The sequence below is a fragment of the Thermobia domestica genome, chromosome 3, assembly GCF_964235325.1.
Source record: "Thermobia domestica chromosome 3, izTheDome1.hap1.1, whole genome shotgun sequence".
Classification (NCBI taxonomy): domain Eukaryota; kingdom Metazoa; phylum Arthropoda; class Insecta; order Zygentoma; family Lepismatidae; genus Thermobia; species Thermobia domestica.
Window position 1 is genome coordinate 161,368,796 of NC_137456.1, and position 16,330 is coordinate 161,385,125.

The 16,330-nt window shown below is 38.2% G+C and overlaps 1 protein-coding gene across 2 annotated transcripts in view; it reads left to right on the forward strand.

Annotated features, from left to right (window-relative positions):
* The window catches only part of sip1 (septin interacting protein 1), a 56,936-nt gene extending 50,963 nt beyond the window's left edge, over positions 1–5,973 (forward strand). For both annotated transcript variants that reach the window (XM_081751974.1, XM_081751973.1), the window contains exons 14-15: positions 2,672–2,841; positions 5,638–5,973. In XM_081751974.1, the coding sequence (XP_081608100.1) occupies positions 2,672–2,841; positions 5,638–5,880 (413 nt within the window). In that variant the 3' untranslated portion in view covers positions 5,881–5,973. The remainder of the gene's footprint in view (positions 1–2,671; positions 2,842–5,637) is intronic.
* The last annotated feature ends 10,357 nt before the right edge of the window (positions 5,974–16,330 follow it).

Sequence of the window (16,330 nt, forward strand, 5' to 3'; positions counted from 1 at the left end):
GGAATATTTTCTGAAATAATGACCTTCTTCATATAATGTATAGTCCTCATCCATATTCAACTTGCAACACATATAAAAGATTTCATCGTAATGGTAGAGATTGCTTCTATGATATTTTTGAACCTTTAGTTCTTGAACATAAATCTTAAAAGCTGCTTTTTACATTGATAATAAGGGAACACAGCAACACACAGAACTGTCGTAAAATCATAGTGAAGGAATGGAAGTCACGTTTTTATTATTGTTGGTATTTTTTTAACTTAAATGGAACCACAGCATGTCAACTCAGTTATATTAAAACAGAACTGACAAGTGTATGGGTTCGGACTGTCGAGACGAAAGTTTTCTGTTAGATAAGGATATATTGAGTATCTTGGGATGTAATGGAAATATGCAGAGAGAGCAATAATTAGAATATTATCATACATCACTGAAGACGTTATGCAATTATAACGAATGTGGAAAAATAAATAAGTCCTCAGGGAAGACTAATATTTACATACAAAATCGAGTTTTGGTTTACATGAGATTGATATTATTAATAAAGTTTTGATCGTACAAGACTTCCCAAATTACACTGATGAAATGAAAATGAAGTCAAGTAAAATTGAATCCTTTGCAGCCCGGAAAACTTCATCTACAGAAGATTTTGTCATTGCAGAACTGATAATAAATCATGTACAAACGAATAAAAACTGCTACTTTTCATGTACTATTTTAAAGGACATTAAGAATTGCTTTATTATCAGTATTGCCACAGCAATCTCAAGGAAAAAAATATCCTCAGTATTTGCCTTGTGAAATGTAAATTGCTTTTCACTTCTAAAATCGATGACAGCTCATTAATACAGTATTAAACTTGCTTTCCCTGGACTCGCAATAGGTCAAAATCTCTGAAATAGAAAACACCAGATTATTAATACGATAGAACTACTGTTGGATGAGAAAATTTATGAACACATGTGAAAGATTAAGGGTATAAATCTGTTTTGTTTTACTTTGCAAATAGCATAACGGCTGGAAGAGGCTAATTGGCTACGAACAGAAGAAAGAACACTTAAGATGTGTCTTGTATTATTTTTGTTTGATCATTTCGCAGCCTCATTTGCTTATTCATGTAGTCCGAATATCCGGATTATTTTTTGGAACAGCTTAAATCATGTTTCTTCTCTTGCGTTTGATCAAAAAAAGATTAGTATGCCTTTCTTCCTCTTCTGCACTGAAAATTGCAGAAACACACCACAGAGGTAACAATGTTTGCTCTCTTTTATACAACTTCATAATTTTCATTAAAAATTCCTTTCTAAGTAGGTAAGCTCAGCTATTGATTCATAACAGGCATTAACACTCGCTTGACGGAAATGAAATCAATTTTGACTCATCAACTTTATACATCACCTAGATATGCTCTTAGCTTACGTCGGCAAGAGCCCTATGATAAGTATCATCATCGGACAAATATTAATAAGTATTTCAAAAGTTATGTAGCAGTAATACCTTCATAAATTCGATAAAAATTATTTGAGGAATACGAATATTTTAGTGTATTCTAAGATATGTAGATGTATATCGTATATATATCTAACTCTAATCTGTGCCAGTTCTCCATTTTTCTCAAGTTTGAGGTGGTAGTCAGCAGAGGGGAACGAATGAATCTCCAATACAGCTGTTGAGAAATTTGCCGTTCGACGAGCTTACCCATTTTTGAGAAATTTGTAATAATCTATCTCCACGCGCCTAAACACATTCACCGATAACTTGGTTTCTTTTAAGGGAATAATGACAGTGACTAATTAAGAAGAAATTTCGTTGTTGACTCTGGAAACCAAATTAATTCCCTGCAGGCATGCATTTCATGTAATTCTTCTACCTCATGTACTTAACATTCTCTTCCACTTCGTATTTATGTGACTGTCAGGTTCAGAAATAATACTTTATAGTGCCTGAGCTGAGGAACAAATACATGTGTGTGCAAGGCCAGAGATTACGTAACATTGTTTAGATTTGCGAAAGATGACACTCGAAGTCAATAGACTCGAACCGTTCGTCATATGTATAAAGCTTTTTTATAATAAAAAAAAAGAAAAGAGAAATAAAGTATTGTGAATTTATTGTAGGGAAACTTGTAAGTAATGATGTATACGAAAAGAATTTATAATATTTTAGTAGTAAAAGCTTAGTATAAAAGTACTGCCCGGAATGAAGAAACCTGTAATAATAGTTAAGTTTTATATGTTTAATTTCATGTGTCCAATTTTGATGACTCAGATTTGTACCTTCTTTTTCACTCCATCTTTTGATCAATTAATTTACCCCCTTTTTTAAGAAATGTAACAATTTTCCCTTCCTTTCCCCACCAGGGTTCACATTTCCAGAATTTATTTGTAGCATGTAAGGCTGAAGTAAATGCTGTTATCAGTCGAAAGAGAAAAAAAATATGGTTATGATTCTTTTCTTTTTAATTTTTTAATGCGATGGAGCATCAGTTTTGTGCGAAATTTGGCATTTTTCAAAATGGTTTCTTGATGCAGTGGACATGTAATTTGTTTTACTAATATTGTACGCTATGTGATAAAAATGTTAATACATATGACGTTTTATTAATGTTATGCCATTCATTTATCTCTTACACAATCAATATTTATATATTTCATTATACGTATATTTTTAGAGCAATTTCGTAAGGCTTTAGACTTAATGAATAGAGCTGTAAGCACCCCAGGGCAGCCACTAAGTCAACAACCAGGAGCGGTGGAATCAGTTTCTTATCTGACAAATATAGAGTGTAATCAACAGCAGGTTCGACGAGAAAGAGAAAGAGATCGAGAGTCTCGTTTTGAGGTAAGTTGCATTTTATGACAGTATAATATTTTGTTATATCTGAAACTACATCAATTCAATTATCAATAAACAGCCGGCATGTGACCATATAGGCAAAATAGGTTGTCTCTTGGAGTGGCAGAACATGGACAACATTGTATCTCCTAAAAGCTATTTAGAGTATATCTCTGTTTATTATAGGGATGGATCAAAATTTAATTGATATCAGGCGGGGAACTTTCAGTACTTCTAGAACAAAGAAACGTGATTTTTTGAAAGCTGAAATTACTTAACTTCAGGATAACAGTAAAAACAAAACCATTTGGGACATGTGTAAAGATACCAACGAATTTAAGAAAGACGATCAATCTAGGGCTTATATGTTAAATCTGCGGATGAAATAGTTATCATGGATAAAGATAGTACTTTGACTAGGGTGAAAGATTTCTTTGACAATTTCTTAAACACACAGCCAAAAAAAATGTTCACGAAGAAAGTGAAATGCATACAGTAGAATCATATATTCCGGAGCCTAACCGAACGTTATTTATTATAGAAAATGTATAAATTCAAGGAATAGAAATCTCTGGCTGTAGATGAAATTCTTGCTGAGTTAATTTTAGCTAGAGGGAAAAAAATGTGGAACGAGATACACAGACTCATTCTTCTCGTCTGAAACAAAGAAGTATTCCCACATGAGTGTAAAGGATCAATCGTGTCTCGAATTCACAAGAAAAGCAACAAAACTGATTTCTAAAACACCAGTTCCTCTGCAAGTGCAAATTAAATAATACATAGAGTGAAAAATGAATGACTGGATCTGGACTCGAACCCGAGACCTTTGGCGTACTGTGCCTATGCGTGAACCATTATGCTATTGCCATATTCCCTGAACATTCCCTGAACAGCCATATGTCTTCTCCCCCCTGAAGTCGGTAAGAATGAAGATTAGCACGCTTGCGTATCGGGCATAGCCATCTGACCAATGGCTATCTGTTGCGTAGGCAGAATCCGCCTTCCTGCACCCTTTGTGGTCCCCTACTTACTATCCGCCATCTTCTCGTAGAGTGTCTTCCTATTGCTCCTGAGTGAGCCCACTTTGGACTACCAGCTGATATTCCTACTTTGCTTGGAGACGATGTCCAGGTGATCCTCAAAAGTTTTCTCCTTCCTACACCATGCTCAAGTCCTGACTGCTTTGTGAGTGCATTCCTCACCTTTCTTTTAATTAATTTATTTCTCGTTTTACGTAGTGCTTTTGTGTGTTCTCATGTTGGTTTTATGCTTGTCATAGCATTTCCTTCATTTTCTTTTTCTTTTCTGTGCAGTCATATTCAGTACTAATTACGGGTTGCCCAACATGTATTTACCTGTTGCCGAGCTGCTCCGGCAGAGAAGATTAACATGTCTTTGTACATTAACCAGTCCTTGTGTTCGTATATTGAGTTTGCACATAGCTTTTCTTATTCCACGTAGGCGTCTGAGTCAATTTATAAAAACAATAAAAACGCCGCATCGTTTCATGCTCCGAAAATATGATCATCTTCATTTGCGTTCATTAGCAATATTGTGTTTTTAAATAATTGCTATGTTTTAAGGGAGTTCTAGTCAAAAATCTTGTGGATCTTCACTTGATAACCTCTTTTACACATTGAAACAAATAGCAGGTGACTGCTTTTTGCCATACTAGTAGAAAACAAATTGCCATACAAGTGACTGTTAAATTGGCAACGCGCTAGTAGCTGGAATCACATAGATAGGGGCGTCGATTGTGCTTCTAGTGGTTATTTTATAACTAGGGCCCGGAAGTTGAGAAAAAATACTCTTTTTTACGAGTGCCCTAAGACGAGGCTTAACATAGTATACGTAGGCCAAAAAATGGTGGATTTTATTTGCCTCTTTTTCCTTTTTTCTTTCTTTCTTTTTTTTTTAAATATAGGTCTTAACGTCTCTTTTTGCACTTCTTCTTTCGACAATAAATTTACTGGCATTAACTCCCGTTAGGATCGCATTTGAACCCGCCCTACCTCCTTCTGAAAAATGGCTTTTAAATTATTAAAATCACTGTAATAAAATGTAAACCGTAGGTTAGGACTAGGAAACGAGCAACACATCTCTTTGCCCAGGTGAAAATTTTGCCTTGAGCTGCTCCTGTAAACGGCCAAATAAAAATTTATTTTCTTACGTCTTGCTGCTCAAGGCTGCCGAATTCACGTCCGGCGGGGAAGCAATTTTGTTCTTTTTCCTACAATTTAAAGCATAAAATATTTATATATTTTTTTATTACGTGCCAATTGATACACAGATCAATTATAATTTCAGAGTGTTACGGGCCAATGTGATGTCCTTACTTTCTCCAAAAGTGTTCAAAGTGTAGGATTAAACTTGGACAACAGAAACAATATAACAAAAATGCAAATTGAATGACAAAGCAAAGCATTTCCTTGATAAGGTTTCTTTCAGCTGTATATTTTATACTACCAGACGCTTCTATTTCTTGAGCATTATATTCATTAAATACGTAATTCTAAGTGGATATTACTTTTACGTTTTTTCAATTTTTAGGTCCATTTTAGGTAATTTTTGGGTCTTCAACTTCCGAGCCCTATTTATAACTCCATGGTTTAATTCGTTTGGTAGATTTTTTAGTAATAAATATGTTTATGTATTCTGACTTGTAACTTAAGCAAGTTGGAGTTTTGAGGTAGAAGAAAAATAACTTAGGTAGCGTGTGGAATGTTTTAGTGTGAATTTTGAAGCTCCTTGTGATTAAGTAGTGATGGCATTAGTGTACTGATGATTTCTCCTTTCTTCTAGATGCTCGCAGAGGCCGTTAGAACAGCTAGTCAAATACCACAAGGTTTTAAGGAGTTGGTCCAGAAGAGATGTGAGGAAAGAGGGATCGTGTTTGTTCCAATGCCTAATAGATGGCGTGAGGGAAAGCAAATATATCGTTGTGGAAAAGTCCAAATATATATCGATCGAAGCGTTATATTTATGTTTCAGAATGGAACATGGGTACCAACTTCTCTGCAAAGCATATTAGATTCAGCAGCATAGATGCTTCCACAGAAAAGAGAGATTGTGCGTGTGCAATTGTGCGTGTGTATGTATTTGTACATATAATGTAATTAATAAATTATGTGACTTGTATGAGGTGAAGTTTTATTGCATATGTTTTTTACGAAGTTATACAATTAGTTTTGTTAATAATTTGTGAGTGAGATCGGTCCTGCAATGAAAACTATACAAATAATGTAAATCATGAAGTTCCCCCCATATATATATATATATATATATATATATATATATATATATATATATATATATATATATACAGCAATACTGTAGATAGATAGATAGATACCAATACTTCGTTGTTTCGCCTTTTGAAGGACGGCCTGGACACGGCGTGGCATGGATTCTGCAAGTTGCTGATATGTTTCCACGGGAATCTGACACTATATATTCCTGATGGCATCCCACAATATGCCCACAAATGTCTGTGCAGAGTCATGGCGTGAAGAGCTCCTTCCACAACATTATATATATGTTCTATAGGATTAAGATCCGCTGAGTTAGGGAGGCAGTTCATATGCTGCAGCTCCGCGGAATGTTCCTCAAGCCAAGCAAATACAGTCCTGGCTCTGTGGCACCGTGCATTGTCGTCCTGGAAAATGCTGTCTCCTTGTGGGTAGAAATATTGCATTGTGGTTCATCCACACCAATGGTTCCAGTTCATGTCAACAGAAGCATCCCAAAACCATACAGCAACCCCCACTTGCCTGTACAGTACGCACCATGCAGGAGGGTTTCATAGCTTCGTGCTGTTGGGGACACATACACACACGTACCCATCGGAGTATTGTAGCACAAACCATGATTCATAGGATCACCCTTTTCCATATCATCCACGGTGCCCAGGCGCGACGATGTCAGCTGTGACGAGTCATAAGGAGTGGATGCCAACTGGATCGTCTGCTGTGGAACTTACGCGTACCAGTGTACGCCGCATAGCTGCATAGGATATGGGTGTAGTGTATCCATTATTGTATTGGTCAGGTAATTTTCGGACAGTAATGGTTCGACTGGCTGTCACGAGCCGTTTGACGCGACGCTTGCCCCGTGGTATGACCTTCCGTATGCCCCTGCAGTTCCATCTCTTGGAGACTGTTACCCCATTTTGTTGTCACTCCTTGTACACCTTACTACAGTGGAATGGGTGCATCCGACGAGTGTTGCTGTCTAGGTTATTGATGCACCTGTTATTCGAGCACCCACAATCATGCCCTTTTGGAATGCGGGTAAATCCTGCCCACCTCCAATTGTAACAGTGTGCTGTCTGCCATTTTTTTTTTTTCTCTTCAGTACTTCCAGGCTCGGCTGCTGTCTTTTTTGAAGGGTGATCGCAATTTAATGAGCTCTCTCAGTGTACAGGTGGAAGTGGAGTTCCAGAACTAAGGAGACAGTCATTAATAGATACAGCCTGATCGAACTATGTCACGAAAACACAAACCCAGGATTTAAGGACGCGAGCAACCTTTCGTGGGCGACTGATGCAGAAGAAACAAGCAAACGGAATCAAGATCCACCGATAACTGCAATACAGCACCTGAAATATTCTTTAATATAAATACATTTAAAAAAGTAAATTGTATTTATGAAACCTTAACATAAGATCTAAAAGAGGGATCAGCAAACTGTTCCCCGCGGGCCAAATATGTCTCGCCGTCTCTTTTTGTATGACTTAGATATTCATTTATATATTTTGTAGCATTTACCTGTGCGAATTATTTACAGTGTGGCCCTATAAAGAAAAATGTATAGGTAGAGTATTATCCTGTCTATTTTCCGTAGAACTGTCATTTTTCTACGGTCCAAAAATGAAAACAGCCCTATATGTCGGATACATATTGACTAATTTAGTTTTGTTTGCCTCTCCTCTCAAATTAGCTTCGATGGAGATGACTGGTTTTCAAACTCAGCGATTCAATTGGTTTCTATTTTTAAATTACAAACAAAATTAAGTATAATGATATATCACAGGGAAAAACCAGAGATCGAGTTTTCTTCTCTGCAAGGAGGAGATCAGTAATCACAGAAAAAAATACCACGGTATTTTATATTCACAAATAATAATATCTATGAGTGCCGCGAGAATTCAAGTTACACCCGTAGGTGCCGCAAGACTTTACTGTGGGATTCATTTAAACACTTAATACATCTAACGTTAGCTTTTTCGGTATTCCAAATTCTGTAAGAATGTTGTACAATGTTTCCCTCCTAACCGAGTTGTAAGCCTTTCTAAAATCAATAAACAGTTGATGTACTGGGTAATATATTCCCATTTCTTTTCGAGTATTTGTCGAATGGTAAATATCTGGTCGATTTCGACTAAATCCACACTGATAATCTCCGATAATTATTTTTAAATGTATTTCATGTTTTATATATACAGACCGGTGATCAGAAAAATGGAAACACCTGTAGTTGGCAACACGTCAGATGTATGGGTTGGCAGTGGTGTCGTGGCGCCCGCAGCGCTGGACCGCTGGTAGTGGCGTGTTAGGTCGGTCTCCATACTACGTCAGGCGCAGTGGAACAACAGTGTCCAGTGGCTGCAGCAGACGGAGGTAGTGTAAAATGGGAGACCTCTCAGATTTTCAAAGAGGGCAAATTGTTGGTGCGCGGTTCTGTGGAGTGTGTGACGGCACTGGCTACTGTGTTAGGTGTGTCGCGTGGGGAAGCGGAACAGTGGGCGGAAGAAAATCATGAGTGACAGATCACGCCGGGTATTAAAGCGCATTGTCACGCAGAACCGTCGTGCCACTGCGGAGCAAGTGACGGAGGAACTCAATCAGCACCTCCCCCATCCTGTTTCGACAGTCACAGTCCGCCGCGAATTACATGACATGAACTTATGGGGTCGTGTTGCACGGGCCAAACCGCTCATCAGGGACCATAACGCTTTCGCACGCCGCAAATGGTGCCGCGACCATGCAACTTGGACCTTTGAGGACTGGAAACGTGTGATATGGTCGGATGAGTCATCTTTCACCCTATTCCTAACCACGGGCCGTGTTTATATGTGGAGAACGCCCAAAGAAGCTTATGATCTGCAGTGTCTCCGCCCAACTGTGAAACATGGCGGCGGCTCGGTGATGCTGTGGGCCGCCATATCATGGTTTTCATTGGGTCCTGTGGTCACACTTAGCGGACGAATCACTGCCAACGATTATGTCGCAATTTTAGGAGACCACTTGCATCCTATGGTCCGGGTGTTGTTCCCGGACAATGACGCCATCTTCCAGGATGATAATGTACCCATTCAGACAGCTGGCGTTGTTGCAGCGTGGTTTGAGGAACATTGGGATGAAGTTCAACACCTCCCCTGGCCCGCCGAATCCCCAGATCTCAACATAATTGAACATCTGTGGTCCGTCTTGGAAACAAGACTCCGGCGACGATTTCCACCTCCATCCTCTCTCACAGAACTGGCCGATGCCCTGCACGAGGAATGGTGTAAAATTCCACTTGCTACCATTCACGACCTCTATGCCTCCATCCCACGTCGCATGAAGGCTGTTCTGAAGGCGAAAGGTGGCCCGACACCATATTAATCTGGTAAGTTGCAATTTCGTTCAGGTGTTTCCATTTTTCTGATGCATGTATGTATGTATTTCCTTTTATTTTATACTTTCGAGTGACGATAGGAGACAAAGTATGGTGAACGTAAGGGAAAAAAAATGAATTCGGGATTCACTCGTTTCATGGATACAAGCCGAAAAAAATATTTTTTTTTTATGTCTGTTCTTCCGCCCGTTTGTCCTCATATAAGTGTATTCACACACATGGAGGTCGTAGCGTTCTTCGTATCTGCACCAAATTTTAAATTTAAGATTTTTATAAGATTCTCCTGGGAGGGTTTCGAATTTTCTTCCCATCTCCAAAATTAAGGGTAGTTTAGTGAAATATATAGACAATCCAAAATTTCTGTTTTCCCGTAAACGGCTCTAACAATTTTGCTTATATCTCATACATCAATATTTCATTAGCAGCTACATAATGTGGTATAAGTCGTTTGTCTTAGAAAATCTAGGGGGGGGGGGGGTAGTTTACTCTTGAGATGAGTTTTTCTCAGACGATTTTCTTAGAAGTGACTCAGGCAATTTTGTTCATATTTCATAGATGATCCTTTAGGAAACCTACAATATGATATAAACAGTGGTGCTATTCTAATTTTTTAACAACTGGTTTTCTCTGTCTCTCTACATGTATATATATATATATATATATATATATATATATATATATATATATATATATATATATATATATATATATATAATATACAGTATGCCATACCGCCTCTGGTTTTTCTGTGATATAGGCATACCGCTTGTGGTTTTTCAATGATCAAGACATACCGTCACTGGAAAGTAGTTGCTAACTACCTTTAATAAATCAATTTTTATACACAGTAATTAACGAATAGCTTTGGACATAAAAAGATTTTATTTCTTATGTGAAAGTAATTTCTAACAAGGGAGGATCACGAAGTTGCTCCGCTGAGATCCGAACGAGACAATTGTGTTTGCATTTGATATGTTATAACTAGATAAATCCCAAAGTTACACGTGCCACCGGGCGGGATATCATGAGTTAAAACATATTTTGTAATGTAAAAGCTACAAAAAAATCACCTGACAGAATAGTTTGAATCGAGTCATTTGTTCGGAAGCGGTTGGGCAAATAAAAAACTTTGCGAATACGTATCCCATCATTTTCAAGGACACACTTTTCGGGGTTAAAAAACTTTGCCCCAGGGTCCCAGACAGGGGCCAACTCAAAATTTTCAAATGGCAAGGGGGGTTAAGTAGCATATCGTTTGAAAGCTGTTGTAAAATGGAAGAAAATCGAGCAAGTTTTAACTCTACGACAACCCTGTGCAAAATGGCGGCGGGTCAAAATGTAAACAAAAACAATTGAAAAGTTCATGGCCACCCCTATAAATCGGAAACAATTAGAGAATTGTGAAAACAGAAAAAGATGTGTGGTATTTTCAAAGTATATGTGGTATTTTCAAAGTACAATTTAAGTTAAAACGCCTTGTTCCAGGGTCCCAGGTGAGATCCAACTAAAAAGTTTCAAATGGCAGTAGCACATCGTTTGAAAGCTCTTGGTATATGAGAGATGTAGCAAGTCTCGACTTTCTACGACAACCCTGTGTAAAATGGCATCGGGACAAAATGCAAACAAAAGCTTAATTGAAAATCTATGGCCACCTTGAATCCAAGGTGGCCGCTTAAACCCTATATCAAAAGGATAGGCATACCAAACTGCTGAAGCTAGGGAAAACCAAATTTGGCATGAATGTTGATCAGTAGGTGAGGAAAAGATGCGAGTGTTCAAAAACGCTACATCTTGAGTTCAAAATGCCGCACGATGTATCGAACGCATGTCCAGCTCAATCTACTGGTGCTGCAGAAGCGAAATGTATTTATGTTTATGGTTAATAGCAGATATCCACAAAATATCAAAGAGTATCATCTGTAATCCAATATCGCTGCCAGCCTGAAAAATGAGTCTGTATATAAATATGCTATTTCTTGTAATATGGGGACAAACCATCAAAGTTTGCGCAACTCAATCACTGAAATGATTTACACGTGGTTTGGTACTGCTCGCCAATCTTGTAAATGATTTTTTTTTTTTTTTTTTTGTATGGTATTGTTTGGAATATTGCGATCAAATTAACGAGTGGCATACAAATGTAACCATCACGAATACGTTACAATAGAGCCCCCAACCTGACTGGTGCAGCAAGTCCTTTATGTATGAACTACCTTTGACAAAAATAGAAAAATACCCGAAGGTATTCAATTCTTGTTTAGTAGTATGAATAGGAAGTCAGAGTTGTGTGTTCATTGTATTAACGTAAATGATATTGAGAGAACCGTGACAAACGTGCATTAGGAACAAAACATGTATGTGTTGTAACGGAATGAAATAATATTATAGTTGAAGTGAATCGAAATTCAATTGTTCTTTAGTCTTTCTATTGTTTCTAAACACATAATAGAGAAAAATAGAGATTTAGATTTGTACAGGTATGAATGACATAGGTTTTAAGCGGCCATCTTGGATTTAAGGTGGAAATAGATTTTCAATTAAGCTTTTGTTTACATTTTGACCTGCCGCCATTTTGCACAGGGTTGTTATAGAGAGTCGAGACTTGCTCCATCTTCTTTTGTTTAACAACAGCTTTCTAACGAGGTGCTACTTAACCCCTCTTGTCATTTGGATCTTTTTAGTTGGACCCCACCTGGGGCCTGGGACAAGACGTTTTAACTTAAATCGTTGTATTTTGAAAATAATGCCATACTTCCTTTCCGTTTTCACGTTTGTCTCACCGTTTCCGATTTATAGGGGTGACAATGGACTTTTCAATTTGTTTACATTTTGATCCTCCGCCATTTTGCACAGGGTTGTCGTAGAGAGTCAAGACTTGCTCGATTTTCTTTCATTTTACAACAGCTTTCAAACGATGTGCTACTTAACTCCCTTGCAATTTGGAAATTTTGAATTGGCCCCGGTCTGGGAGCCTGCGGGAGACCCGGGGGCAAATTTTTCTTATCCGAAAAATGTGTACTTCAACATGATGGGATACGTGTTCTCCGAGCTTTACATTTACCCAACCGTTTCCGAACAAATGACCCGGTTCAAACTATTGTGCCAGCTTTGTAGCTTTTACATTACAAAATATATTGTAACTCACGACATTCCGCCCGGTAGCACGTGTAACTTTGGGATTCATCTAGTTATAATACATCAAATGCAAACACAGTTGTCTCGTTCGGATAATCGGATCTCAACGGAGCAACTTAGTGACCCTCCCTTGTAAGTTTACAACACCGACATTTTGGTTATCTTTTTCCTACCTTTTGTTTATAAAATGAGGTGTCTTCAAATAATTTCATCTACTTTATAGTTTAATGTGCCATATTTAATTGTTTGTTTCTTACGTAGGCCTATTTATGTGTCTTCTTGCCTTAGTGCATATAAATGTCATGGTTTGAGCATGGGCGGATCTTCTGGAGGTTTGGAATACCTCTCAATCGAGTGGGGGGTTCGGCAGTTTTCCCACAGGAAATTGTTAATATAAAAACTCAGTTTTTGAGCATTTTCGTGAATAGTTCTCCATAATGCAACATAAGGGGATATTTTTTTTTATTTTTTTCAGAGACTTCTTGGCGGGGGACCAAAGTCTCTTCATGTCCCTCCCCAGGGGTGGACTGGCTATGTAAAAAGGGCGCGGTCACATACTCTGGGACGGCGCCGTCCATCTGAGGCTTTCGCTTGTATGGAATACCCCCTCCTAATAAAAGAAAGTGCCGGGGGGCTTGCCCCGGAAAATTAGTACACAAAACACAACAAAAGATTAACTAGCTAGTGCAGTTAATCACGATAGAATTATACAAATTCAATATTTTCATAAACAAACAGAGACTTTGAGTACTAAATACGAGGCGTGTTTTTTAAGTAAGGTCCGTTTTGTTGTAGACACTAGTAGTTCGCGCGCATACCGCAACTAGCGTGTGCGTCATGTACCGGCATGCCTCGGGAACAAATGTGCTCAGTTTCAACTCTGTAGCTGACCTGTACGGTTGTGTTCTGGGCTTTCACAATGTTTAAGACTATCAAGTCGTCCGCCGCGTGTGAGGTTCGTTCAGTGATACGATTTTTGGCAGCAAGTAACCTGTCTGCTGCAGAAATTTATCGACAGATTTGCGAAGTGTACGGTGATACTGTTATGAGTGCAAGCAAAGTGCGTAAGTGGGTACGAGAATTCAAAAATGGCCGTGACAACGTCCATGATGAGGACCGCTCCGGTCGCCCTTCTTCGATTACAGACGATTTGGTGGCTTCAGTTGAAGCGAGGGTTCGTGAGAACAGGCGCTGCACAATAACAGGTCTCTCAAACGAATTTCCTGACGTGTCGAGATCAGTGCTTTACAAAATTGTTTCTGAACACCTAAAGTTTAGGAAACTGTACTCCCGTTGGGTCCTGAAACTCCTAAAGAGGACCACAAAAACCAAAGATTTGAGTGTGCCATGAAGTTCGTGACTCGTTATCACGAAGAAGGTGACAGCTTCTTGAGTCAGATCGTAACTGGAGACGAAACATGAGTTTCGCATATCACGCCCGAATCGAAGCAACAGAGCATGGAATGGAGACACACACACTCGCCTGTAAAGGTGAAGGCCAAACAGACTCTGTCCCAGCGCAAAATCATGGTGGCGGTGTTTTGGGATAGGCATGGTGTTTTGTTGGTCGACTTCATGCAACGAGGAACCACTATCAATGCAGAAGTATACTGCCAAACCCTGTGAAAGCTACGCAGAGCGATTCAAAACAAACGATGCGGCATGCTGACAAAGGGCATTGCTCTTCTCCATGACAATGCAAGACCTCACACTGCAGGTCAGACCCGCGATTTGTTGGACAGTTTTGTCTGGGAAGTTTTAAACCACCCACCCTACAATCCTGATCTTGCGCCGAGCGATAACCATTCCTCCACCTCAAACAACACCTCAGTGGCAACCGTTACAATGACGACGATGTGAAAACGGCAGTGAAGGCTTGGTTATCGGAGCAGGCGGCAAGTTTTTATGAAGAGGGTATTTTGAAATTGGTTGAGAGGTATGATAAGTGTTTGAACAAACTTGGCAACTATGTCGAAAATTATAGTAAAGTATGTACTTTCTGAAAATACATTTACTTTTTTGAAATAACCTTTCGTTGTGTACTTATGTTCAAACGCCTCGTATATTAAGCCTATATAAATCTGCACACTTTAACTGAGACTACAAAAATCACACCAGTTGTTTAAATTCTTCGGCTACATTTGTTAACAGCCTAATTATAGCTGAATATTTGAGTTAAGTTTGGGGCTTATGCTATTTTTCATACTTCTGTCCTTTTAAAGCTATGTTCATCATAACATTAACTTATTTTTCATCTATCTTTAAAACCGTTAATAAAAAGTGTACATGAAATATTTACTACAAATTAACAAAAGTAAATTGAGAATTATATACCTACCTAGCAGTAGCGGCTCGATACCATAATCTGAGGTAGTTCTGCACAGTTTGTTTTTTGTACATTAAATTTCCCGTTTACAGCAATTAATTATAAAATGTACACCAACCAGCAATTTCTTTCAGCACTCTAATCGTTATAAATGACAATTATAATTGAAATTAACAAATATATATACAACTTTAGTGTATAGCATGCAAAACACTATTGTTTTGTTTATTGGTTGTCAGTGGCGTATTTAGGGCTTTGTTTCGGGAGGAGCTATACACAGCATATGAATAAGCACTTAACTTTTCCTTTGGGATGCCTACAAGTTTTAATGAATTTCGGGTGATCTTGAGCCCGATAGCTCCCCTCTAAATACACCACTGTTGTGTGTAACAAATTTTTAAAATACATATTCATACCGTAAGAAACATACTGTTTTCAGATACCATAACAACTTCGGATTCACGTAATGTCTACAGGCAGAAATTTTATTAATCTACTGAATTATAGATATTTTATCGTTTGTAAATGAAGTCTATCCGACGTGACTTCTGCTGTACAAAATGTCCTATTACTCTTTCATTCAAGTTCGGCGTGGTGGATATGATATCACGCTCGATTGATAAGGCAGCCAAAGCATTGATTCTTTCCTGACATATTATGCTTCCCAAAAATGTTTTAACTAGTTTAAAATTAGAGAAGTAACGTTCTGCTTCACCTATTGTCGTTGGGGTAGTTAGAAGAATTTCCAAAAGTTTTATGGTTTCCTTAAAATTGTCACACAAATTGTGTTTTGTTCAGAAAATTTGCACAAACTCGAACATGGAATACCATTATTTTTAAAGCGCGCAACAATTACACTGAACTCCGTTATAAAAAAACAAGAGAAGGGTGCCTCACGTACATCACGTCGTGTGTCTTCGTCTTCTTCGGAAGTATTCGTGAGTTCTGAGCTGCTGGAAGTGCAGCTCTAGTAAATCCTATCTAACAAACAAGGAAAACGTAATACAGTGCGGCCTGTGAAGATTTTGGTCTCAATGCTAAAGTATAGGGCAATCCGTGCACAGCTCTTGCAATATTATTAAGCTTCAGAAGGTGTTTCCAATAATTGTACGCTATGTAGCATATCCAGCAGCACAATTTCAGGACACTGTTAGACCAAATATCATCATTACATGTTATTTATTACCTTGATTAAATTAAACACAATTCAACTTAATTGAAAATACATTTATTCCACTAAAATAGCTGGTAGTTCTGCAGCTCTTATAGACAAGCCGCCCCTGCTACCTAGCGAAAAAAGAAATTCAAAAACAAAACTGGAAAATGAAAGTAAAGTCACCGCTATATGCTTGAAGGAGCCTTCGCATCTCCTTGCTCTTTCCATACATTTTGTCAATAATAAGATTGTTGTCTATT